The 24,284-nt window shown below is 37.6% G+C and overlaps 2 protein-coding genes and 1 long non-coding RNA gene across 4 annotated transcripts; 2 read left to right on the plus strand and 1 right to left on the minus strand.

The window, feature by feature from the left end:
* The first annotated feature begins 49 nt into the window (after positions 1 to 49).
* On the plus strand, positions 50 to 10,285 carry LOC127969410 (probable E3 ubiquitin-protein ligase MGRN1). Of its 2 annotated transcripts, XM_052571332.1 has the most exons (17): positions 50 to 471; positions 849 to 967; positions 1,052 to 1,140; positions 1,248 to 1,394; positions 3,074 to 3,191; positions 3,350 to 3,416; positions 3,517 to 3,560; positions 4,256 to 4,303; positions 4,599 to 4,667; positions 4,810 to 4,969; positions 6,141 to 6,253; positions 6,626 to 6,831; positions 6,916 to 7,030; positions 7,703 to 7,748; positions 7,965 to 8,081; positions 9,072 to 9,114; positions 9,459 to 10,285. In XM_052571332.1, the coding sequence occupies exons 1-16, from the start codon at positions 384 to 386 to the stop codon at positions 9,107 to 9,109; spliced, it is 1,584 nt and encodes a 527-aa protein (XP_052427292.1). In that variant the 5' UTR covers positions 50 to 383; the 3' UTR covers positions 9,110 to 9,114; positions 9,459 to 10,285. The 2 variants fall into 2 exon arrangements, with proteins under 2 accessions (XP_052427292.1, XP_052427291.1); XM_052571331.1 differs by lacking the exon at positions 9,072 to 9,114 and having other exon boundaries at positions 51 to 471.
* Positions 10,286 to 11,157: 872 nt separating this feature from the next.
* LOC127969417 (forkhead box protein J1-B-like) lies at positions 11,158 to 14,763 on the plus strand. Its single transcript, XM_052571341.1, has 2 exons — positions 11,158 to 12,088; positions 13,369 to 14,763. The coding sequence occupies exons 1-2, from the start codon at positions 11,540 to 11,542 to the stop codon at positions 14,149 to 14,151; spliced, it is 1,332 nt and encodes a 443-aa protein (XP_052427301.1). The 5' UTR covers positions 11,158 to 11,539; the 3' UTR covers positions 14,152 to 14,763.
* Positions 14,764 to 15,891: 1,128 nt separating this feature from the next.
* On the minus strand, positions 15,892 to 23,195 carry LOC127969494 (uncharacterized). The gene is made up of 4 exons (XR_008156281.1): positions 23,036 to 23,195; positions 22,853 to 22,898; positions 22,481 to 22,623; positions 15,892 to 16,520 (listed from the first exon to the last, which is right to left on the minus strand). It is a non-coding gene; the product is annotated as an uncharacterized LOC127969494 (long non-coding RNA).
* Positions 23,196 to 24,284: the final 1,089 nt, after the last annotated feature.

Below are 24,284 nucleotides of genomic sequence, written 5' to 3' on the forward strand. Positions count from 1 at the left end.
ACGTCAGCTGAGACCCCGACCTAAGGTAGAACAACATATCCCAATATCCTTTGCTCTCCGAAAATCCCATCTCGCGAGAGTACGGGTTCCTCAGAAGAGAGTCTTTTCCAATAGTCTTGTTTTTGTTGTTATTTTGTTTAACGGTCAAACCTCGTTTATTTGGCATCTACTCACGAGTTAACCGATTTTACATAAGTCACTTTGTTTTTTGGAAGAGTTAAAACGTAGATACAATAGTTAATTCCTTTTGTTCGCAATTCTTTTTGTCGCGAGAGATGGGAATGTATCCATAGCGGAGGAAGCAAACCGTATCCAGCTAACTGTCCAAACAAATCTTCCTTTATCCACATATATCGGTCTTCAACAGCCATTTACACGTAAACATGGGTTCAATACTGAGCAGGAGGATTGCTGGAGTTGAAGACATCGATATTCAAGCCAATTCGGCGTACAGATATCCTCCCAAATCAGGTAAAATGTCATCCAAGTAAAGTGTTAACAAACGTTAGCCTCATTACGGAGTCTAATGTAGTGTATTTTTACTATTTTTGGCGTCACTCATGGATTGTCACATATTATTTATGTTTCTTACTTTCTGTTAGTAAAATAAACATTTATCCACAGAATTTCTCATGCTTCTGCTTTTTAAATGTACTTATATATACTAGAAAATACTTGATATATATTGACTAGATAAGTAGAAAATATATAGCATATATAGATATAGATGCCGAAAATATATACTAATTTGATGTACTCATGAATGCTTTTAAACAACACCTTGGGTTAACTTTGTATAATGACCACATGAATCCCAGATAATAATCGATCTAATGTCTTTATTGCAGGAAATTATTTCACAAGTCATTTTTTCATGGGAGGGGAAAAGTTCGACACACCCCATCCAGAGGGATATCTTTTTGGAGAAAATATGGATTTGAATTTCTTAGGCAACAGACCTGTGCAGGTGACCAAAAGAAACAACCTTAAAAACCTTAAAGAGTTTAATACTGTCATTCTCACACATACGTTTTGGTCCTATTTCCCACAGTTTCCCTATGTGACCCCAGCACCAAATGAGCCTGTGAAGACGCTGAGGAGTTTGGTGAACATCAGGAAGGATACTTTACGACTTGTCAGGTATATTGTGAATATTTTCATGGCTTGAAGGGGCTGCTGATGATACCACAATGTGGAATAAATGCCGAAATAAGAAATAAACTTTTGTTTTTCTATTTTTTTTGCAGGTATAAGGATGATTGTGACAGCACACCGGAGGATACAGGAGATCCCAGGATTCTGTACAGTATTGAATTCTGCTTTGATACTGATGCCAGAGTGGCTATTACATTATACTGTCAGGCCTTTGAGGAGTTTGCCAATGGGATGGCAATGTAAGTTTCTACTGAGTAGCAAATTAGGTAAAGTTTATGTAGTTGAATGGTACTAAATCACTGCGCTTGTGGTGTATGCGTTTTTAACTAAGTGAATTTCTTTTAGAGGAAAAGGATTGGAAGATAATTAGAAGTTTCTTGTGATTGATAGCCTCACTTGCGCCATTTGAGTCCAAAGAAACATAACCCACTGGCATCTAGACAACATCTCTTCTGGCAACTTAATTCTTTCCTTGGAAACAGTGGTACATTTAGCCCTCGGTCTAAAAACAGATATAAAAATTAATCCCTTTTACAAAGGTCACTGTGTTTTTAATGCACATTATTAGTAATTGACGCCCTCAGGTATGCTGAGATGCGATGTGTTGGTGATAACCACTAGAGTTGTTCCGATTCCGATACTAGTATCGGAAATATCTCCGATACCACAACAAATTCTGGCATCGGCATCGGCGAGTACATGAACCCATATACCGATCCGATACCATTTTCTTAAAAAAGACCTAGTTATGACCGCAAGCTTTGCCTAACCGCTGCACGGTTCTTCTTCGCTGCTCAAAATGCATTGAAAACACAGGAAGTTGTGCTGTGTTGCCACAAGCAACCCCTGTTTAGAGCAGCGAAGAAGAAATGAAAACGCGTTAGCAGCCCTTATCTATATATGACTGGATCACTCATCACATTCTAAACTGCCAAAAGACAGTGAAGCCGCTACTATATTATAGATCAGTGGTTAGCAGTATGTCTCTGTAGTACCGGTAGTTACAGACTCTCGAGTATATTCAGTACCGGCAACTGCGTTCAGTCGCTTCCGTGTAAGTCAAAACGCAGGGCTCCAGACAGTAGCCGAATATATACTAGTGTCTGTGAATATTAAACTGCAAAATACTATTTAAATATTACTCCCGCAAAATCTACATCTCTGTGGGTGACTGGCACAGATGCGCGAGAGCTCGCTGTTTTGTAGTCTCTGCTGTGTGTCATGAGGACACGAACGCATAAACCGTCACTTCATGAGAATTTACCGTTTCATTTGAGAATACTGTCATATCATAAACACAGACACTCAAAGATCTTCATGGCAGCCCATTAAAATAAATGTTTGGTTTACATGAGTAAATTGACAATATATAAAGCTACTGTTGTAGCCTACAGTAATAATAATACATCTCTATAATAATAATAATTATGCCTAGATGGTTGCTTGTTTTTTACTTGTTTTTTACTTGTTAGAGATTATCTGATTAATAGATCTTTTTTTATATTCCTAGACTTATTTGTTGCAGTTTTTTTATACAGTTATATTGTAAAACTTAAATACCTTTTTTAGTTTGCGGTGTTAGATTTTTGGCTGCATTTGAAGTTCTTTTTTGCATAAGAAAATAAATAATACTGTCAAATTCATGTTAGATAATAAAAATACTGTAATAAATACAGTAGTTCACCATGTATTTGTTCATGTTTTATTGAGGGATCTGTCTGAAGCACACCATAAAAAAATTCTAGCAATTTACACAGGGCTAGTAGTATATACAGCTGTATATACAGATATACACCCAGGTATCGGATCAGTACTCGGTATCGGCCGATACCCTGAGCCCAGGTATCGGAATCGGTATCGGGAAGAGAAAAAGGGTATCGGAACATCTCTAATAACCACTACAATTTTCTTTTTAAAGATACAGCCCCAAGAGCCCTGCAATGGTGTCTGAGACGGTACATTATAAGAGAGGGATAAATCAGCAATTTTCTCTGCCATCCTTCAAGATCGATTTCACCAAATGGAAACCAGAAGAGGTATGATTATCTGAGATTACCTTTCTTTAGAGGCTCATTTGCATCGTCTCATCAAGACCTTTGTGCTGTGAATAATAATGTTTTTAAAAATAATTGTGAATAGTTGGGTGTCGTGTATTTTTAGAAATAAACATTGAAATATTTCTGTAATATTTCAGCTTAATTTTGATCTGGACAAAGGCGTTTTCCCTTTGGTGGTCCAAGCAATAGTGGATGATGGAGATGGTTGGTGAACAATTTTGATCATAAAAAATATAATCGGGTAGAATTATGTAAAAGCATTACATTACTGTTGTTTCACAAAACACTGTGTTTTGTGTTACAGACGTCACCGGGCATGCGCATGTTCTCTTGGCAGCTTTTGAAAGGGTGTGTATTTCTTGTGATTTGTTTTATGCTCTAGAATGTCAGCTGAAAGCTTGCAAGCAGTCGATCATGTTTTGTCATGTTTGAGTAAGTCATTAACCAGGCTGGATTTTATAGAGTCACGATAGTTTGAGATTCATGGTTCACATGATCTTGTAAAACCCTGAATGTGGGTTTGCCGTTTTAAAATTGTGATATTTCAGGCTCTTATAAGATATGGTCAAAAATGGTTAGAACCCTGAACATTGTTTTAGTCAGTGTAGAAAATAGACAGAATTAACATCATTTAGCTTTATTCAAAAGAACAAAAATTCCCACAGAATTATCATGAAAAGCATCATACATTTTTATTAACACAGCACAATCAGACTAATATATCAAGAGATGTTTAAAAGTAATGCTTTGATCTGTTTGCATTGATTTAGGAACTGCTTTAAACAAATTACATAAAAGCTTTTCTATTAATTCTAATCACCTGTCTGGTATAACTATGATGTTAAACGTTGCCTTCAAGAAGTAGAGGAGAAATAAAACCGTATTTTTCAAGCAGTGCTAATGTTAAGAATAGAAATACAGAGATATATCTTCACTGGCCTTTTTCCAAGTATGCATCTGATCTGTCCTATTCTCAGATTTTCTCAAACATTTTCTTTACCAAGTTGTTTTATAATATTAATACTATATATATTCCCTTACAGCACGTTGATGGCAGTTTCTCAGTTAAACCTTTGAAACAGAAGCAAATTGTAAGTATTGTTGTGGCTCATTATTAAATGTAAGGGTCTGATGTTTGGTTTTTGAAGCAACAGTATATCTGTGATTGTGGCTGGATGATTGTGTTTCTTAATTGGATCCCTCATTAAACAGACGGATTCAACGCTTTGATCTTTTGACACTTGTGCACGCTTATCCACTCCACATGTGTGGAAGCAGTAATCGGGCCATGTCACTTCATGAAAAAGATAATGAGCATTTTGATCTGTTCTGTGATGTTTCCCATGCCAGTAATCCGCATTTCCGTATCACATGCTCATCCTTTAGGTGGACCGTGTGAGCTATCTGCTGCAGGAGATTTACGGCATTGAAAACCGGAACAATCAGGAGACCAAGGTAAATCATGTCGCTACACCAGAGAATTTAGGGCAGATGAGATGTGACGTGCACAACTAGTAACACAATATCTATCCAGCCTTTTTCTGTCTCTGGTTTCATGTTGTATTTGACAGTGTTTTGTTTTGTCTTCTCTCTCCAGTCCACAGAGGATGAGAACAGTGACAACAGCAGCGAGTGTGTGGTTTGTTTATCAGACCTGCGTGACACACTCATTCTCCCTTGCAGGCACCTGTGTCTGTGCAATGCCTGTGCTGACACACTGCGTTACCAGGCCAACAACTGCCCTATCTGCAGACTGCGTAAGTACTCATTAATCAACGCCTGAGCTCTCCGGATTGTTCCCCCATTATTATTCAGATTTGTTCGGCTAAATGAGCCAAACCTTTGAAGTGGGTATGGCCATAAAGATAAAAGGCTGAGTGATGTTTTTTTTTTTTTTTTTTTATCCAATATGTACTGATTTACCATTGTGCGTTTATTACCCTTTTTAATTGTTCTTAGTGATGAATAGTCACTAGTGCATTACTGATCACTTAGGCAGTGCAGATCAGGTGACTGTTGAAGAATAGTGCCATCTGCTGGGGATGTCATGTAATAATCTTTAGGCAATTCATGTGAAGTAATAGACACCAGCTAATTTTTCATGCATTTTGTATTTGTGTTATAAAACCTGTTTCAGTTTTTTTTCTTCTGAGAAACCTTTCTGAAAATGATACATTTCCTTGTTGTGTAATTAAAGGAATAGTTCAACCAAAATTTAGATGAGTTTTTAGCATTACATCGCTTGCTTATCAGTAGATCCTTTGCAGTGAATAAGTCATGCCAGAATGAGAGTTTGTAATAAATCCATCATTAAGATGAATGTTGGTGGATTGTGATTTGAGAGGGAGCAACAAGAGAGTCATTTCTCAGCATTTTTATGGATTATGGACTGGTATTTTTGGCCAGAATTGAAAGTTGGTATATCTTAATGATATTAAACAAGACATTAATTGATGGACTGGAGGTGTGTGACAGTTTTATCAGCTGTTTAAACTCTTATTCTGACCGCACCCATTCGCTGCAGAGGATTCATTGCAAGTGATGTAATGCAAAATTTCTCCAAATCAATTCTTGGGTGGCCTATGTTTTATGGTAAATGTTTTAGTGATTTTTCGTTCCTTGAAGGAGAAACGTGCTAATAAGAAACTACATGTGACCGGACTGCAGTTTAGTTGGCCAGGCTTTTGTGTAGGCTACTTGTATTAAGTGTTTCTGCCCTATAGATCTTCTTCACTGAGAGAATGTACACTGATTTTGCTTCGACAGTAAGACCAGTTGTGCAAATATTTACTTCCTGTTTTGTAGCCAAATGAATCTGGTAACTTAATCTGCAGTGTTAGATGCAGCACCTGTGTTTGTTTATGCAGAGAGCACTTGTCTGTATCCCTTTTCCCCAGCCAACCTTTCTTTCTCCTTTCTCTGCCCCAGCATTCAGAGCCCTGCTCCAGATTCGAGCCGTGAGGAAGAAAACAGCTGCCACTCTCTCACCAGTTTCCTTTAGCCCAGTGCTTTCCCAGAGCTCTGACCATACTGAACATTCGGTAAAATACATGTTTCATCCTGTACTCTAATTCATTAATAAATCATCGATCCGTTTCCACTGTGTTGCTACAGTAGTATTGATTTTGTCCAGTGCAATCATGCTTCTCATTTGACTCCAGTACAGTTATGAATGGTAGTTCAGGTTTTCAGTGGCGCTTAAACTCCTCATTTCAAACATCCAAATATGTTGGACAAATTTGTTTTAATTCATTTTTAAAACAGTATTCTAAAATATATTACAATTTAAAATAAGTTTTCTGTTTGAATGTGTTTTAAAATGTGTATGTCAAACAACATAACTTTCAACATATAAGACCTCTAAATCAGAAGTTTACCAACAACACACTTTTTTTTTTCCTGTTGGATCTCAGAATGCCGACAACATCCCTCCTGGTTATGAGCCCATCTCACTGCTGGAAGCCCTGAATGGGGTGCAACCAGTGTCCCCTTCAATCCCATCAGCACCTCTCTATGAGGAGATCCAGTTTTCTGGGGAGATGGGGGATCCCCTGACCGGACGGCAGCAGAACACAGATACCACATCAATGAAGGGCAAAGGTAGCAAGTCTCCAGATGGGTAAGTACGTAATGTGAAAATACTAAATCTGAAAATGCTCAAATAAGGGTTTTCATTTTCCAGTGATGTATGTCATGTTTCCAGGTCTACACGTTCTCCATCGTCCCCAATACAGGAGGAGGAAGATGAGGAGAGGATGTCGGAGCTCTCTGATGCCCAGCCTCAGTCTGTTCTGCCCTGTAGTCTCAGTCCCACTGAGGTCAGCCACTATCAAGTTCTTTCCTGAAATTATGCACTTTATTTTAAGGTGACGTAGTTACATGCTACATGTACTTATGTAGTCATAACCGTATAGTATAGTATAGTATAGTATAGTATAGTAATAACATTAAATCATACATAATTACAAGCAACTAACCTTAAACCAAACCTTAACCTTGTAGAAGAGGTTCTGAACTGTGGCCCTCGAGGTCCACTTTCTTGCAGATTTTTACTTCATTATGCCCTATAGTATGTTATTTAGTAGTAATAGTTTATTAATGTTATACTGTACTGTGTAATAACACTGTAACAACGTCACCTTGAAATCAAGTTTAACCAACAGATGGATTAACAGTGGATTAACAGTGTACTTAAAGGAAGCAGGAACTACTGTGTTTTATGAAGTGCCTGTGGTATAAATAACAGTGTACAATAGTTTCTTTACAAATGTATTTCTTGGAAACTTGTGTGTGACTCATGGCATGGATGAGCTGACTGTAACTCAATGGGTTAGTTTGCCTAGATCTGTGGGTTTTACCTGATTGCATGTGACTGATAAAAAAATGCAAACTAGTAAACGACCTACACTGTTATGTCTGCTTATCATTTCCCACAACCTGACAAAAAAAACAAAAAACAGACAGGCTCATTCTAGTTTATTTCCCAACAGGCCACAGTAGAGGGTGTGTCCACCAAACCTGGCTTCCCAAATTCAGGTTAGAAAATTTGATGTGCAAATCAGCATTAAGATGAAGCGTATCAAGTCAGTGTTGCAAATAATATGGCAGCAGCAGTTAAAAATAGATCTTGTGTAATATATATATAACTTTTTGATATAATATATGTATATAAAATGAACATTCTGACTGGCTTGCCATCCTCTCCGGCTTTGGTTGTGTGTCAGTACCGTGTTAATCGTGTCACGTTGGCAGGTTCGGAGAGCAGATCTCTGGGTGTGTCTGTGAGTGAAATCCTACAGGACAGCCACAGCGAGCGCAGCAGCCTGAGCCGGACAGAAAGTGACCCCTCGGCAGACCTGGCCCTGCCTGGTGAGTCACTACCACACAATCCTGACTATGTAGGAATAGTTCCTTTGAGTCCTTTTTCGAGGGTAGGGTGTCTTTTACGCCCTGATAAACCTTCGTACTGTTGACTTTGAGAAAATGCAAAAGAGCAAAGTTGGAGCAAGCAAATTTTTCAGCATGTTTGGCAGAACTGATGCTTTGCTGAACCTTCTCTGTTATTACTGCTTCCTTGCTCAGCAATTTCTACCAAGTAAAGCTTCTGTTTAAAATACTTTTTTTCAGTCTTTAAAAGCATTTTTCTGTTCTCTTGCAGTATATTTTATATGCCATCTATACACTAGAAAGAAACATTCTTAAAAGGGGTGTAAACATTTTCTGATAATTTGATTATCATTCTTGATGTAAAACCATGAAATCTGAAATTGTATATTTCTATTAGTTAATTTTATTTTAAAACATTCTTTGAAAATGTTTTTTACAAATGTGATTCGATTAAATGTTATTTTTTATTTTATTATGCAAATTTTGTAAGTAAATATAATTTATTAACACAGTACACAGCATTTATATTTTGAAGAAGTTTATTATAGTATTTAAATGTAACTAGTAATTAAATCAGATGTTAAATTTAAAAAATTGTATTGTAGTCCATTTTCACCACATAAGAACAAAAACATTTTTTTAAAGCTTTATCAAATCATAATTATAACACAAACAGTCCTAATTATCAGATTATCATTACTATAATTCAAATGTATAAAATACTAGGTCATTATATCGAAAATGTACTTTTGTTAATCTCAATTTTCAGAAAAACTTTCAGAATTATGATTTACAATGTCATAATTTAGATTTATGATTTACCAAAGCATGATATTTTCCCCCCTTATGTGGCAGGGATGTACTTCCACGCTGGCTGTGTGTGTGTGTGTGTGTAATACATGTCTAATGCTGTGCTGTCTCCTAACTCTCTCTCTTTCTTACTCTAACTCGGCTTGCTCTTAACACACAAAGCGTCTGAGTCATGGTCCACTGCTGTAGAGGAATGTTGACTCTGGTAGGTCACCAATGTCATGAATATTTCTTTCTTTTTACTGGTTTTCTATTTTTCTACCAGTCGCTTTGTAAGAGTCAGTTCATGAGTTATTTATAAGTCACATGCAAACACATTACATTACATTACACATTACTGTCTGTCCATGATAGATACTTCACAATCTGGTCCAGCATTTTAAAACAGTATTTAAAGAAAATTCATATGTAATCCCAACTGGCCTGCAAAACTAATTTTAACCATAAGCCCCATAAGATCATGAGAAAAATGAATTCAGTTAAACCTGTCCAAACCTGAAGTGAATATTCTCCACCATTCTCACTCCACTTGTTTTCATCTTTCCTCAGGTTCATCGGAGTCCATAGAAAGCCTGAAGAGTCAGAGCACCAGCAGCTCCAGTCAGCCCCTGCTCTGCCTCCCCAGCACCCTGCACATGGAAGATGAGCGGCTCCCTTCATAAACACCCCCTGCTGTGCCAGATTCATTAACCCGCTGACCCAAACTTATTCCCATTCCAGCACACTGTTGCTCATGAATACTTCCAGGTCTCAATTAAGAAAATTACTTCTTGAGTACAACAATCAAAGCTGTGTAGTGAAGAGTCCAAGACATTTCACCGTGTAATAGAAACACGATACAAAAGATAAAAAAACCTAAAAGAAAAATAAGAAAACAAATTGTCATTTATAAGACGGTCATAGCTTTTGCTTTGAGAGTTCAGAAATGTTGAATGACTCAAATTATTTTAATGGATGCTCAGTCTCTTTGAAGAATGCAGCTTCATGGTGATATATGACTTTGTACCTTTTTTTTCTTTTTAAATAATCAGCAAATGAACACTAAATGCATCAGATTGCAGTATGATACGGACGCATAGTATAATCAGTTATCCGGTTGAAGTAGTCATCTACGTCTGTATCTTATATATTTGTTTTGTGCCTTATAGTGCTGTGTGGCTGTCCCTTCGTCCTCCCGTTGAAATAGACAAAGTGGGAAGCTGTAGCACTTCTTGAAGCTTTAATGAGTAGTTTATAGAGGGATCTGCCATGATTTACAGTCACATATCTGATGCTTTTTAGTGAATTCACTGCTGCTTATCTAGGTCAAGCACCTTTAAAAGTTATGTATGTTTGTATGTAGTCAAATTGTTTTATCATAAAGTGTTGTGCACAGATATGAGTCACTGTGTGTGTGTTTTTAAGCCATAAATTGCATTACATTAGTTATGAATGATCCTGCTGTTCCAGCATTAACCCTTATTCCAGTAGCTACTTTATAGATATTTCATGTAATCTTGGTTATGCTTCTTTCACAAAACATTTTTAAAATCTTCATTATAATTATAATGCACATACAGAAGGCTGAGCTTAGTGTAGAGAACATATTTAGCCAGATGGTGGCAGTGTGTTCACTCCTTTAGAAATGGGCTCAACTTTAGTCAGACGACTAAAATATCTGAACTCAAATACAGACTAATTTTAGTGGGTTTACTCAGACTAACGGCTGTATGTTTGACAATGTGGTGTGTAATCCAATGCTTTGAGAGGCAGAGAGATCTCCTCAGGCGGGATGAGAGGCGCGCTCCTTTTATTGCACTACATGCACGTCACTATTTTAATTTGTGCGCCTTTTCTTAACTCCTGGCGCGCGCGCAGAGCTTATACCAACAACTTTCTAACGACTCACTCCTGCCATGTAGCAAATTTAAAAGGAAAATCGATGTGGAGAAGTAATTTTAAAAATTATAACGATGCTGCTGCGGATGTTAATCATAATAATAATAGGTAAAACGCAAAAATAATAATAATGCAGTTCATAGGCTGCATTTGAATCAGATTATATGTGTCAATTTTAGAAATATAATAAATAATTTATTCCATTTAAATTGCAAGAAAATTAGCACCTGTCACATTTCGCGCGGACGTGTGGTTGAGTACACTCCTCGCGAGGGACGATGACATGTTCAACTATGGAGCTCGCAGCCAATCAGAGAGCGTCAACATTTAAAGGGCTATTAAGAAACAGGCAAAACGGCGAAGTGCAAAGCCTACATCTCATTTCTTTCTACATGACTTACTTGAAGACAGGATTGGAATGATACTTTTACGCAGTAGATATCAGGAAATGTCTGAGTTTGTGGATGCGCACGTTTATCTGCTGCACTTGTTGCACTGAGGCAGGCTGCTCAATCTAACGTTAACGGACTGAGACAAATTCACCGTTACCGACGAGCTCTTGTGTTTTCATTTCGCAGGTAACGTTAGGGATTTAATTCGAGGGATTTCATTTGCCTAACCTTATGGTGGATTACACGCTTATAAAATACAGTTTTGCTGTTAAATTGTTATCAACCGTTATTTTTGAAATTTCAAGCGACGCAGTCTACTTTACAGATCTGTATCTTCAAAAACATTAAATCGTGCTCACGATGCCAGTGTTAATGAGTCCAGAGATAGCGAATAGATTCAAAGAGAGATGGATGATGCTTCATCCGGAGGATCAGGACAATGTCAGCGGCTCTGTTCACTTTGACGACAGTCTCACCAGCCTGCACTGGCTGCAGAACTTCTCTATCCTCAGTGCCAATCCTGAGCGGACTCCCAGCTCCGGCTGCCATCCCCAACAGCTCTTCTACCACAAAAACCAGCTGGGAGGCACCGACTCACCCTCCAGCCCACCTGCTGGAGATACCGCCGCCGCAGGGATGCCACAAACACCTGGGAATCCCACAACGTCCTGCAGCAGTTTGGCGAATTCATACGCGCAGCAAGCGGGACACTACATAACGGCGCAAACAAATGCATCTGAGGAATTAGACTATAAAACAAACCGCCATGTGAAGCCACCCTATTCATATGCCACTCTGATTTGCATGGCAATGCAAGCTAGCAACAAAACCAAAATCACTCTGTCAGCCATATACAGCTGGATCACGGAAAATTTCTGCTACTACAGATACGCGGAGCCAAGTTGGCAGGTATCTCCACCGATCATTTATACATCTTTGAGAATCACTTGTTTTTTTTAATGTTTTTTTTTTCTTCAATTGGTTCTGTATTTTTAGATCTTTGAAGTAGAGAAAGAAAAACAGATTTTTTTTTCTTTTGTGCAACAGGTGCACCGACCACCAACAGGTGCCTATGAGATTATTCCTAACGATTCAGGTTTCTTAATGGTCCTATTAACGATTCTTTAAGTACTTTATCGGGGAAAACAGAAATACGATTCTTTTGATTAAAATGATCTTATTCAGTCTCTTGCTGAATAAGTTTTTTTTTTTTTTCTGATTTTAATTTTCAATTTCAATTTTCAGACCAGATATAACAAAGTTGTGTACCTCTATAAGAAGTGTTTACTTTTAAAACTTTTTGAATCAAACAACAAAAATCATAACATATAGTTCAATGCATTCATTTTCAAGGTTTTTGATTCATTAAAAAACGTCTCAAAAGGCTGCTACACATTTATATTTCTGTATGTTTCTGATTCACTATAATAGAACCGGCTCATATGAGTCATTCGTTTGTGAATCTTTCTATGTTTGTATATCTGCACGTTGAAAAGAACCGGTTCATAAGACTCAGTAGTTCTGCACTCACACTACACTTGTAGCTTTGTGTTTTTCTTATTCTCGCCAAAAAGAACTGTTTCAGTCATTTGTTTGGTAATCGGACGAAACATGTTTCTGATTCACCGAAGAAGGACCAATTCATAAGATTCATGAATCAAATTGATACTATGGTGTGGATCAACCATGGTCTGTCAATACAAAACTACCAAAACAGACCTGTGCACTCATCTACAGTATACTTAGTGTGACTGATGATGGAAGCTGAGACCTCTATACCCAAGAGCACTATGTTCCCTGAGGCCTCCATCCATAATGAGAGATCCACTGATGATGTGAAACTAAGAGCGTTGCATTGCTAGAGAAACTCAAGTATATCCACCACATATCTACTCCTGTACGTGCAACATTCCCCTCCCCAATTCTTCTCTGTCACACACAAAGTGAGCCGATGAAATAGGACACCTCTACCTATTGCACAGTGGGATTTAATAGGAAGCTTTATGTGTGCCGTCTTCTTCTGTCACTGGAAGTCTAAAACTGTAAAAATAACCATAATGTTGGCTTTACATTCAAACGGCTCAATTAAATGTGCCTAATCATTTTTACAATTAAAATATAAATATCAAAACCCTGCTATTCTTGTTCTTAACTCTCAAATAAACAGATTTTTTCTCCTTTTCATTCAGAATTCGATCCGCCATAACTTGTCCCTGAACAAGTGCTTCATGAAAGTCCCCCGGCAGAAAGACGAACCAGGAAAAGGAGGCTTTTGGCAAATCGACCCGCAGTACGCTGACATGTTTGTCAATGGCGTTTTCAAACGCCGGCGAATGCCTGCCACAAACTTCAACACCCAAAGGCAGAGCAAGATGTTATCCTCTCCCAGCTCCTCGTACGGCTCTCAGTGCAACCAGACCGGCCGACAAATGGGAATCGGCCATTTCCAAGGACAGATCCCAGGAAGCAAACGCAAGCAAGACTTCCCCAAACGAGGCAGCAAGCTGGCCAGGGTCTCCAAGAGCCCTCTGTTAACCACCGACATCAAAACTTCAGACGTACTGAGAGGAGATTTTGACCTGGCGTCTGTTTTTGACGATGTGCTGAGTGGGAATGACAGCACGTTTGAGGATTTGGATATCAACACAGCACTGAGCTCGTTGGGATGCGAGATGGAGCTATCTTCACAGAACCAGCACGGGCCTGGCTACAGCAATGAGGACGAACAGGCTTGTGCTTACCTAGAGGCGAACGGCATGATGGGATACAACAAGGAGGACTTTCACCAACACCAGCAGGCACAGGTCCACCCGCAATATTACGAGGGAATGTTCACAGATCAGGTTCACCAGCATCAGCACCCTTGGGAGATTAAAGAGGAAGTCCAAGCCATCCCTCTTACCTTGGATCATGCCTATGGGCTTTGTGAGGGATTCTTCTCTGAGATGCAACTCTGGGAAAGAGCAGAGTGATATCTGTGAACACGTCTGAATACATATGCACTGTCTTTGCTCGTCTGAAGACCTATTGACTTTTGTTTTGCTACATTAGCATAATGAATTACTGAGGATGTGAGAGGTTATATGTAATTATTCTTTGTACTTCTTTTGCATTTTGCAAGAAACTTTACTGATTCGTTTATAATCACCCTTGATCTTTGAATTATTTTCTTGTTCTTTTCTTTTCCTGACATGAGAGACAAGTGTAGTTATTTGGGATAGTGACATTTTGTTCCTTCTAATATATTCATTTTCGTTTACTTCATATTTTAGGTAATGTCATGTTTTATATAAGTCTAAAAAAATTAATGTAAATCATATATTTGAGGGAAAAGGGATGCAACAAGCCAAAGTGCTTCACTAAATCATTTCCAGAGACAAAATAAGCCCGCACAAGCACTTTGAAACGCAGTTTGTAGCCTCATAATTTATTTTCTCTCTGTTATGATAATCTATGAGAGTGCAAAGTGGGGTCTTACGAGGCAATGACTGTTCTAGAAGTGTACTTGTATTGATTCTTTGAGAAATGGACTAAAACATGCAACGTGAAACAAAATATATTCTGTACTTGAATAAAAAGATCAATCTGTATAACTTTTTTCTGTCTGTTGCTTTTGAATTTTACATGTGACGAGTTCTTTGTATATATATTAAATAAATATATATACAATATATATATATATATATATATATATATATATATATATATTCCACATTCAAAATTCCACATACAAGTTTTTTGTTTGTTTAAAGCCATTATTAGAATAAGCATTCCCTAAATGTTTTAAATGATGTGTGGCCATTGTGGTAATAACATATTTATAATTCTGCCTTTGAGGATTGATACACTTTTTGATGTTTTTTTGTGATTTTTAGAAACTGAAAAAAAGTATTATGTCAAAAGCACACATCTCAATAAGAACTACACGGTCTACACAATTACAGTTCAAGGCATCTACAATTTAGCCAATCAATTTCAAGGTAAAATTTCCTAATATCTTCCCATTGACTATTTTATTGTAGTCCGATTGTATTTGGTTGTTCTGATTGTTACTCATTTTAGTTCCTCCTGAATAAATGCTCATTCACGCCACATATACTCAAACGTGTATTCATGTTGTCTCTTTTAATGTGGTTATTTGTGATTTATTGTCATAAAGGCTTGATTATTTACAAGGAAATACTGTAAAAACATGACAAGACTGGCCCACATTCCTCAAATTGCAGTAAGTTTTACTTATACAAATAACTACAGTATTGTTAAGCTTCACAACATAAGCTTTTATACCTTTAATGCACTAATATAAACACTTTATTTACTAATGTGTGCCTTTAAGGTATAAATATGGACCCTTTGGTACAAAAGTGTACCATTTTTAAAAGTATCACCCCATTTACAGCTTTTGTACCTTTTCTTCTGAGTGCAGATGTTTGCATAGACTGACCTTTACTCTTGACATCAGCATGAGCTGCAAAGAGCAGCAGTGTTTAGTAAAGATTTTAGTTCAGATTATAGTTTGCATTGTCTCTTCTTGTTGTTGGCAGGCCAACTTTGTTCTAAATAATCAAATGCATTCAGATTGAGCAGTCAACGACAAATAGCAAAGAAATGCATGTTTTAGTTACTTGTGTCTTATTTCCTTGCTGTGCCTCCCACCTTTAAAAAATCCAGCTAACTTGAATATCTGTGAAAATCCACTACATTAGAACAACTTTCACACTTTAAATCTCTTTTTAATGAAAAAGAAAAAATGAAAGGGAGGATTAGTCCATTTCATCGTCTCTGCCTCCTTCTGTTGGAGGTCATGTGTAGAGACCCTTCTGAATCTGTGGAGTAATTCACATTCCTTGAACATCAGGGAAAGTCAGGGATGGTAAGTCCAAACTAGCTGTGCCCCAAAATGCCATGGACATGCAGGGTACATATTCATACGCATACATCCAGCAACCAGTAAGTGACCCTCATTCTGTTTTCACCACAATAGCACGCTTCGAGTCCAGAGGTGAGTTAGTGCCAAGATTGCGGTGTAGGCAGGGTGAGAGGGGAGGTGTGGGGGCGAGATGCCGTGTGCTTCTCAGGGGACAGGTTTTGTGGAGGATGGATGGGAGAACGCCTTGACGCTGGAGATAACACTATCTCCCCAGAGGCAGAGACTCCTGCCTGTATTTACACCAGTGATGTGCCCCGCATACGGACCTGTCAGCTGGAACAAGGACGGCTGTCACGGCGGGGCATCACCACGCTGCTTTATGTCCCCCCGGGCACTGCTGGCAGCCCCTGATTATAGGTGCTATGTGGGCATGTCAGCCAGATCACACAGAGAGATGTGTCAGCCATTCTGCTGGAAAAGTAAGCAAAACACTGGCGTCAGCACTCAATGTGTGTATTTTTCACCCTGAAACCTTCTTGAAAATCAAATATCAAATTAATATTTCGGTCAGTGAGAGGGTGCTCATTTTTTGTTTGGTTGATCTATTCGTTTATTCAGCAATTCATTAAATGATACATAAAATGACACAAATACTCCTCTGTATTAAAATGTAATTTGACATTGTTATGGCTCATTAACATATTGCATTAAGATTGCCTCGGTAAAAGTTTGTTTGGCATAATTTATTTCTTATTATTTCTTAGAGAGAAAAAAAAATAGTTGAACAAAACTGCTTCTTAGTATTGTTGTTGGCCACCAAATCAAAATCATGTGGTTTAGTGAACATGCAAAATAACACAGAAAATATTATTATAGCCTTCAGATATCAGATAATTCAGTCCATTCAACAAGATAAAGTATAAACAAATATAAATTAAATCATAACATTATAGTAGTTGTTGATTTAGCTGAATGTGATGGGAAAGAGCAATTTATTTCATTTTGTCTCAGAAAGGAGCAGATAGTAAAATACCTAACATTCTACTAACTTTCTTACACTGAAGGCTTTTTCTATAAGTACATCTATCTTTCTTCACACACACACACACACATACAGTATATTCACATAAAGGCCATATATAGCATAACTGCTTAATTGGTTGTACCTTGGCAAAAAGCCAGCTGTATTTTCTCCCAGCTTCGTTTATTAAATGTGACTTAAATGCATGATATTAATTAGCATCATGGTTATCTGCTTTGAAACAATGTATATTGTGAAAAGTTATACGAATAAATTTGACTTCTTTATGAATTCCTTTCATACATTCAAAGCTTGCAAGGGCATTTTGTTCTGTTAATATCACTGCCTTTTCATGAGTCACAGATGTAGCCAGTGAACAGCTGGAATACACAGAGCCCCATAACGATTTACATTCGCTGTGCCTAATCTTATTTAAAGCTTTACTAAACTAAATGAACCCTTTCATTCCAGCCTGGATTGGCCAGTGGTCACCAACAGAACAAGGTCAAAGGGCAAAGGTAATAAAATGACTCTTATCTCACTGAGCTACAGAGCAGTTAGTGGGATGATGTTTTCTGATGGATCTGCATCAGTCATAACGTGGCAATTTAATGTGTCTTTTGGTGCACTTGAGCACACCACAACAAACCTAAAATTGCTATGAGTATTAAAAACTAGCTTTCTTGAATCAGAATTAGAAAATATTGTTCAGAGTTAGATGATTAGTATAAGAAACTTAAAGGGATACTCCATCCTAAAATGAAAATTTTGTCAGTAATCACTTACCCCCATGTCGTTCCAGCTTCGTTCGTCTTCGGAAAACAATTCAAGATATTTTGGATGAAAACCGGGAGGCAAGTAAATAACTGTGTCAAGGTCCATAAAAGTATGAAAAACAACGTCGGAATAGTCCATCTGCCATCAGTGGTCAAACCGTATGTTATGAAGTGACGAGAATACTTTTCTGTGCTGTTTCTATGTGTATTTAGCTTAGATTTGAAAGAAAACAGCACATCCTTGTTGCGCGGCTGATAGAGATGGCAGATGGACTATTCTGATTATGTTTTTCATACTTTTCTGGAATTTGACGGTGCCACTTACTTGGAGGTCTATGGGACATTCTCAAGCCAACCAGTTTTCATCAAAAATATCTTAAATTGTGTACCGAAGATGAACTAAGCTTTTACAGGTTTGGAACAACATGGGGGTAAGTGATTAATGACTACATTTTCATTTTGGGGTGAACTATCCCTTTAATATGGTTTGCAACAAATACCTTGCCAAAAACCTTATAAATACAAATATTTTACAGTTTGGAATAGATAATTTTTTAAAATGTTTTTGAAAGAAGAAAAGCACAGTAAAATAGTAATATTGTGAAATATTATTACAATTTAAAATACATTTTTAGTGTATTCTTGATCGAATAAATAAGGCTTATAAAAGCACAAAAGACGTCTTTCAAAAACATTTAAAGATCTTAATTATTCCAAACTTTTAACCAATATTGTTTTTACAATATGTCAATGCTAACTATTTTGCTTATTGATTAATACATTTTAATATAAAACTATTTTAATGTTGTGTTGTCCTCACTTCCTTCAGCAAAACCAGTTTAGAATCACTGATCGAGAAAATAAATGTAAAAAATGTACCATTTTACAATCGGTTGTACTTTCACTTGTTGCCTGTACATTGCTGTTACAGTTGGGAGCTTTATTTTGTGCTTCTTGATGTGCTAATTTTATAGATTGTGTGGAAACCCCAAAAAAGGCACATGTGGCAATAAACTGCTATCTTGTGCCATTTACATCTCTTTGGGCTTAGGCCCTTTCACTGATGTCTGAACAAATGGAAATGCTATTAGCGGACACTTGAGAGGGGTGAAGAGCCCATTCAGAGGTCGCCCTGCATGCATATATTGAATAGCTTTATTTTGTCTTCTAAATATGTCAGTATGCACATACAGATATGTAGATTTATATGTAGATTTACCTTACTCCCTTTAGCAATAACCCATGATTAATTTCTGATGCAAAATGATGTGACTGCTTTATGAAGACATAATGTCAAATTTCCTTCTAATATGTTGTGGTGAGTTTTAGTAGGTTATTGGCTGTGGACGTCATATGAAATGATTTATTATATTGATTTATTTAAACTGTGCCTAAATTCCTGGAGTAGACAGAAATAGCATTTCACCAATGCAACGTAACATTAATATGGCTCGCTGGGTACGAGCCACAGCCGTGACTGGAATGCAGAATTAGTCAACACAGTCCTCCTAAATGTCACTCCTGCCTGCTCCTTTCATTTATTCTCCATATCCTTTTGTGGGTTGCTATAAAGCATGGTGCAGGCCCAGGACGGGTTGGCTGGGTGGCTGGTGAAAAGCATTCCTCAGGGGTTTCTTAGATCTTCGTGGCTGAGCGAGAGAGAGAGCAGCCAGAGGGCAGAGTGTCGGGACACCCAGAAACAGAGGCAGTGCCCTGGAGCCCGGTCACACACACTGCCCCATGCCAACGAGCAAAGACAAAAAACAAATGCAGTGCCATTCTCTGAATCTGAAATATTTCTCAGGTTGATCACAAGTGTCTGATATCTCTAAAGGGATAGATCAATGGAAATTACTCATCCTCTATGTCATTCCAAACCCTTACAGTGCATTCAGAAAATATTCAGACCCCCTTCACTTTTTCGGTTTTGTTATGTTGCAGCCTGATACTACATTTGTTTAAATATATATATATATATATATATATATATATAATTAATCCATGCTCTGTACCTTATAGTGAAAACTGAATTTTAGAAATGTCTATAAATTTATTAACATGAAAAAACTGAAATGTATTTAGACACAGATCTGGGGAAAGCTAAAAAAAAAAAAGATTCAGCTGCACTGAAGGCTTCTTAGAACACAGTGGCTTCCATTATTCACAAATAGAAGAAGTTTGGCACAACCAAGACTCATCCAAGAGCTGGTCACCCAGCCAAACTGAGCAATTGACAGAGAAGGGCCTGGTCTAGACTGATGACCAAGAACCCTATGGTCACTCTAGTTGAGCTCCATGATCACATATGTAGATTGGAGAAACCTACAGCAGGACAAACATCACTGCAACACTCCACCGATCTAGGCTTAATGGCAGTATGGCCAAACTCAATCATCTCCTCAGTGAAGACACATGAAAACACATTTGGAATTTGCAAAACAGCACTTAAAGAACCCTCAGACTTTGAAAAATAAGATTATCTGGTCTGATGAACCTCAATTCTAAGCATCATGTTTGAAGGAACCCAGCTATGCTCTTCACCTGCAGTTCCTTCCCAAGGGTAACGTGTGCTGCAGCTTCAGGCTGTGGAGGTGTTTTATCAGCTGCAGGGACTGAGAGACTGGTGAGGGAAAGCTGAATGGAGCAAAGTACAGAGATATCCTCAATGAAAACCAGTTCCACAGCACCCAGGATCTCGGACTGGGCTTAAGTTTCACATTCTAAAATGACAATCACCGAAAGCAGACAGCGAAGGCAACACAGGAGTAGCTTAGGGAGCCTGAACCCTATCAAACATCTCTGGAGAGACCTGAAAATGGCTGTCCACCGATGGTCACAACCTAGCCTTATCTAAAAAAGCTGAAAAAAGACTATGAATTGGATTCAGAATGATAATCAATACATAGATGGAGTCAATCAACACCCCAAAGCTTGATTTTAATTATTACCTCTTCATCAGTCGACATTTTATTCCATAACGTTACAGTTTTGATGCCGTTTCACGTCAGAGGATCGTTTTAGATTACATGTGTTAGAATCTGTTGTTTCTTTTTCTTCTTCACTTGTGTTTTTTGGGGGGAAATTCTGTACAGAAGATTTGTACTAGTGTCCTCTACCATCTTACAATGAAAACAAAGATTCTAGGAGCACAAGTATAATTCAAATATGTTTAGACTTTTTGTTAGTATAAGTCAAGTTTACTTAAATGTCATTTTAAGTATATTTCTGAGAAGTACATAAAGCCCATTTCTGAGAAGTACAGAAAAAGTAAACTAAAAGCACACTTTCCTATTTTTTTTGTTTAAAAGAAGTATACTAATAGCACACTTGAATAAACATATTTTTTCGTAAGGATAACCCTCATTTTACTCAGTCTCTTTCATTGTTTATACTTTATTTACCCCTTCAGAATTTAAGTAAATAACCAATCAAATTGATGCTGTTCTAAAGCCATCCTTACCAGGATACCTTATTTTTTTTGGATCACAAAAGAAAGCATCATTTAAAAATTTAAATTTAAAAATCAATTGTAACCTTCTTTAATTAGTCTGCCCCTGTTTATATGATTACCTGCCTTGTGCATGCTCGTATGTAGCACTTTTTAAACTGCTCTTATCCCTTTCTCATTAAATCCAGCTGCATGTCATTGCACGGCACTCGTGATCTCGTCTCATTACCTGCCTGCAGATTTGGCCCTGTCCAAAATTTTCTCTTCCTACACTGTCTGGGCGAGTGGGCCACAAGCAAATCTCATTTGCTTTAGCACTCACACTAAATCAGTGAGAGAAATAGCACCTGATTACATAAGCATGACTCCACGTGGGGATATGTGAGCCTTGGTCTCTGACACCTCTGTCGAATGTGTCGCTCCTCTCCTTCATAATTGATGACCGACCCGCGCATTGCGTGTATGGGCTCCGTACCAAGATGAGGTGTCCAGGAGCTTAAATGAGCTTGAACTTGACACTTGGCTCAGAACTAAAGCCCACAATGCATTTTGTCTCCTTCGAGTCCAGCTAATTGAGTGCAATTATTATTCTGTATCTTTTTGACCGAGAACAGTTAATGTCTGTAATTTGGTGGTGTTTTAAAAAACTATTTATCTCAAAAATGCATGTAATGTTCCTACATTTTTCTGCTTAGAACTAAAGTTGTTTTGAAATCTGTGTAAATGAAGGCTGAGTACTAAAAGTATTTTTGTTACAACCCTATTCAAAGATTTAAAAGTTCAAATTAATTATTGTTATTCTGTTAATATCAAACATTTACGGTTATTATAGTTGCTAAGTAAATGCCATTTCGTTTTAAGCATTTAAATGTAAATAATAATAAAAACTGAAATTTTGTTCTCTGACATTGTAAAAAGAAAAAAAGTTGTTGAACAAAAACAAAATGTGGGTAAACAATAAAAAAAAAAAAGTTTGTGTCTCCTTTATATTCAATTTGGAGTCATACTGTTTTAAGAATCTTTTCAATCAGTGTTTTGTGGTATTAATGTTTGTAATAAATCTCAACAAACAATCAGATTTGTTCTTTCAAGGCATCTGCACAGTAAAACTCCCAGTGTTAGTGAATTTATCTTATGGCCACAGGAGATATAGTTTGACATTTGTCATTGAGCTGCAGTTGTTTACCTGTTTGCTGAAAAGAAAGATTTCTTCTTTCGAGGCACATGAAAGCTCCCTGGAGAGACATCATTTGTTTGTACATACACCCCTGTGGCCGTAAGAATGCTATGGGACTCAGTGCTTTTGGGAAAAGAGTCATGTTATGTCATCTAGAAAAATAAAAAAAAAATTAAATCAGTTCAAAACATAGGTTCACCTTCCGTGACAATCAAGAGCTTATAATGCCAATGTGTTTGTTTGTGTGTATTATTAAACAACGATAATTAATCAATCTGTTTGTGATGTTCCCGTCCATTTGTTGAACTGAGCCTTGGGTGAAAGCAGCACACAGCTGATGATTAACGCAGTAAATTAGATTATAAAACTGCTAGTACTCACAGCTGAATCAGAGAATTGGTGCAGATGCAGATATACTTGCTGATACCTGAGAGAGAGGTAGAGCAAACATCAGCCTATTCCTGTAGAGCAAACACTACCACCAGGGCTTCATTAAAACTGATTAGACCCACAGGGACCACACCTGTTCCGGGCAGGTTGGGATACACACACACACACACTCACTCTGTGGCTTCAGCTTTCAGAGGAACTGGGTTAACACACTGCAAATACACAATCAGGAGAACACAAGTGCTCTGGATTCTCAGAAGCAGTGGGAATCTCTGGAAGCTTATATTTCCTGCACTTCCATGCGTGTGCTTCCATTCTCCACTTGCTTCCTGTAATCAAGCTGACAGCAGGTGGATGTAGGAGTACTAGTCACATGACACCCTATAGTGCATTAGTGAATACTAAGTGTGCAATAGTGAAAAAAATAACTGCATATTTTTGCAAATACAGTTTAGGAAGGCACACAGATGTTCAAATAGCCTACTGGATATATTTGTTATGGTGCTTTTTTAAAAGCCATTTCCGTATAAAAAGATAGTTCACAACAAATGCTAATAAAAGCACTTTAGTTGCTATGTGATCAGTGTGTGAACCCTGTTGGTGTTAGTTGCATCAGTGTAAACCAGCCTTAAAGGGATAGTTCACTCAAAGATGAAATTTGTGTCATCATTTACTCACCTCATGTTGTTCCAAATCTGTAGGCTTTCTGTCTTCTGCACTGTAAAAAATAAATAAATGTTGTGCTGCCTTAACATTTCAGGTTTAGTCAACATGAAATGTTAAGTTGTTACCTACTGTATTAAGTGACATCTTGGATATTGTCATCTAAAGTTAAATCTGGGAAATGTATTCTAATGCTTAATTTATTCTAATGCTAAATGTTGATTTGGACCTCACTAACATTTAAAGGGGTCATATGATGCACCAAAAAACATTATTTGGTGCACCAAAAAACATTATTTGGTGTATTTGGTGTAATGATATGTTTATGCGATTTAAGGTTAAAAAACATTTTTTTCCACCTATTGTCCATGGACTCCACTTCATCCATGGTGAAAGATGATCCGGCGATCCACAGTGCAAAGTTGATATATTTCCTCAGCGACCAGCACAGATCAGCTCCAGGCATGATGAAGCAGAAATCATCCTCTTTTGGAAGGTCAAACAAAGTAGTTTCGCTTTCACAATTAAACAGACAGCGTTGTAGCATTTGGACCAATCAGACACACAACTATTTGTTACATTTAAAGGTGGGGTGAAATGCTCGCTTTCACTCAATATCTGGTTAACCTTGAGTACCTATAGAGTAGTACTGCATCCTTCATAACTCCAAAAAGTCTTTAGTTTTATTATATTTATAAGAGAAAGATAGTCTGTACCGTTTTTTCCCGGAAAAACACGAGTGGCTGGAGGCGTGACGTGT

Source organism: Carassius gibelio, chromosome B12 (assembly GCF_023724105.1).
Source record: "Carassius gibelio isolate Cgi1373 ecotype wild population from Czech Republic chromosome B12, carGib1.2-hapl.c, whole genome shotgun sequence".
Classification (NCBI taxonomy): domain Eukaryota; kingdom Metazoa; phylum Chordata; class Actinopteri; order Cypriniformes; family Cyprinidae; genus Carassius; species Carassius gibelio.

Bases quoted from the DNA above. Each gene is read 5' to 3' on its own strand.
- LOC127969417 (XM_052571341.1), top strand. From the start codon at position 11,540: ATGCCAGTGTTAATGAGTCCAGAGATAGCGAATAGATTCAAAGAGAGA. The intron at 12,089-13,368 runs GTATCTCCACCG...CTTTTCATTCAG, and splicing joins ACGCGGAGCCAAGTTGGCAG to AATTCGATCCGCCATAACTT.
- LOC127969410 (XM_052571331.1), top strand. From the start codon at position 384: ATGGGTTCAATACTGAGCAGGAGGATTGCTGGAGTTGAAGACATCGAT. The intron at 472-848 runs GTAAAATGTCAT...TCTTTATTGCAG, and splicing joins CAGATATCCTCCCAAATCAG to GAAATTATTTCACAAGTCAT. The intron at 7,749-7,964 runs GTTAGAAAATTT...TCACGTTGGCAG, and splicing joins ACCTGGCTTCCCAAATTCAG to GTTCGGAGAGCAGATCTCTG.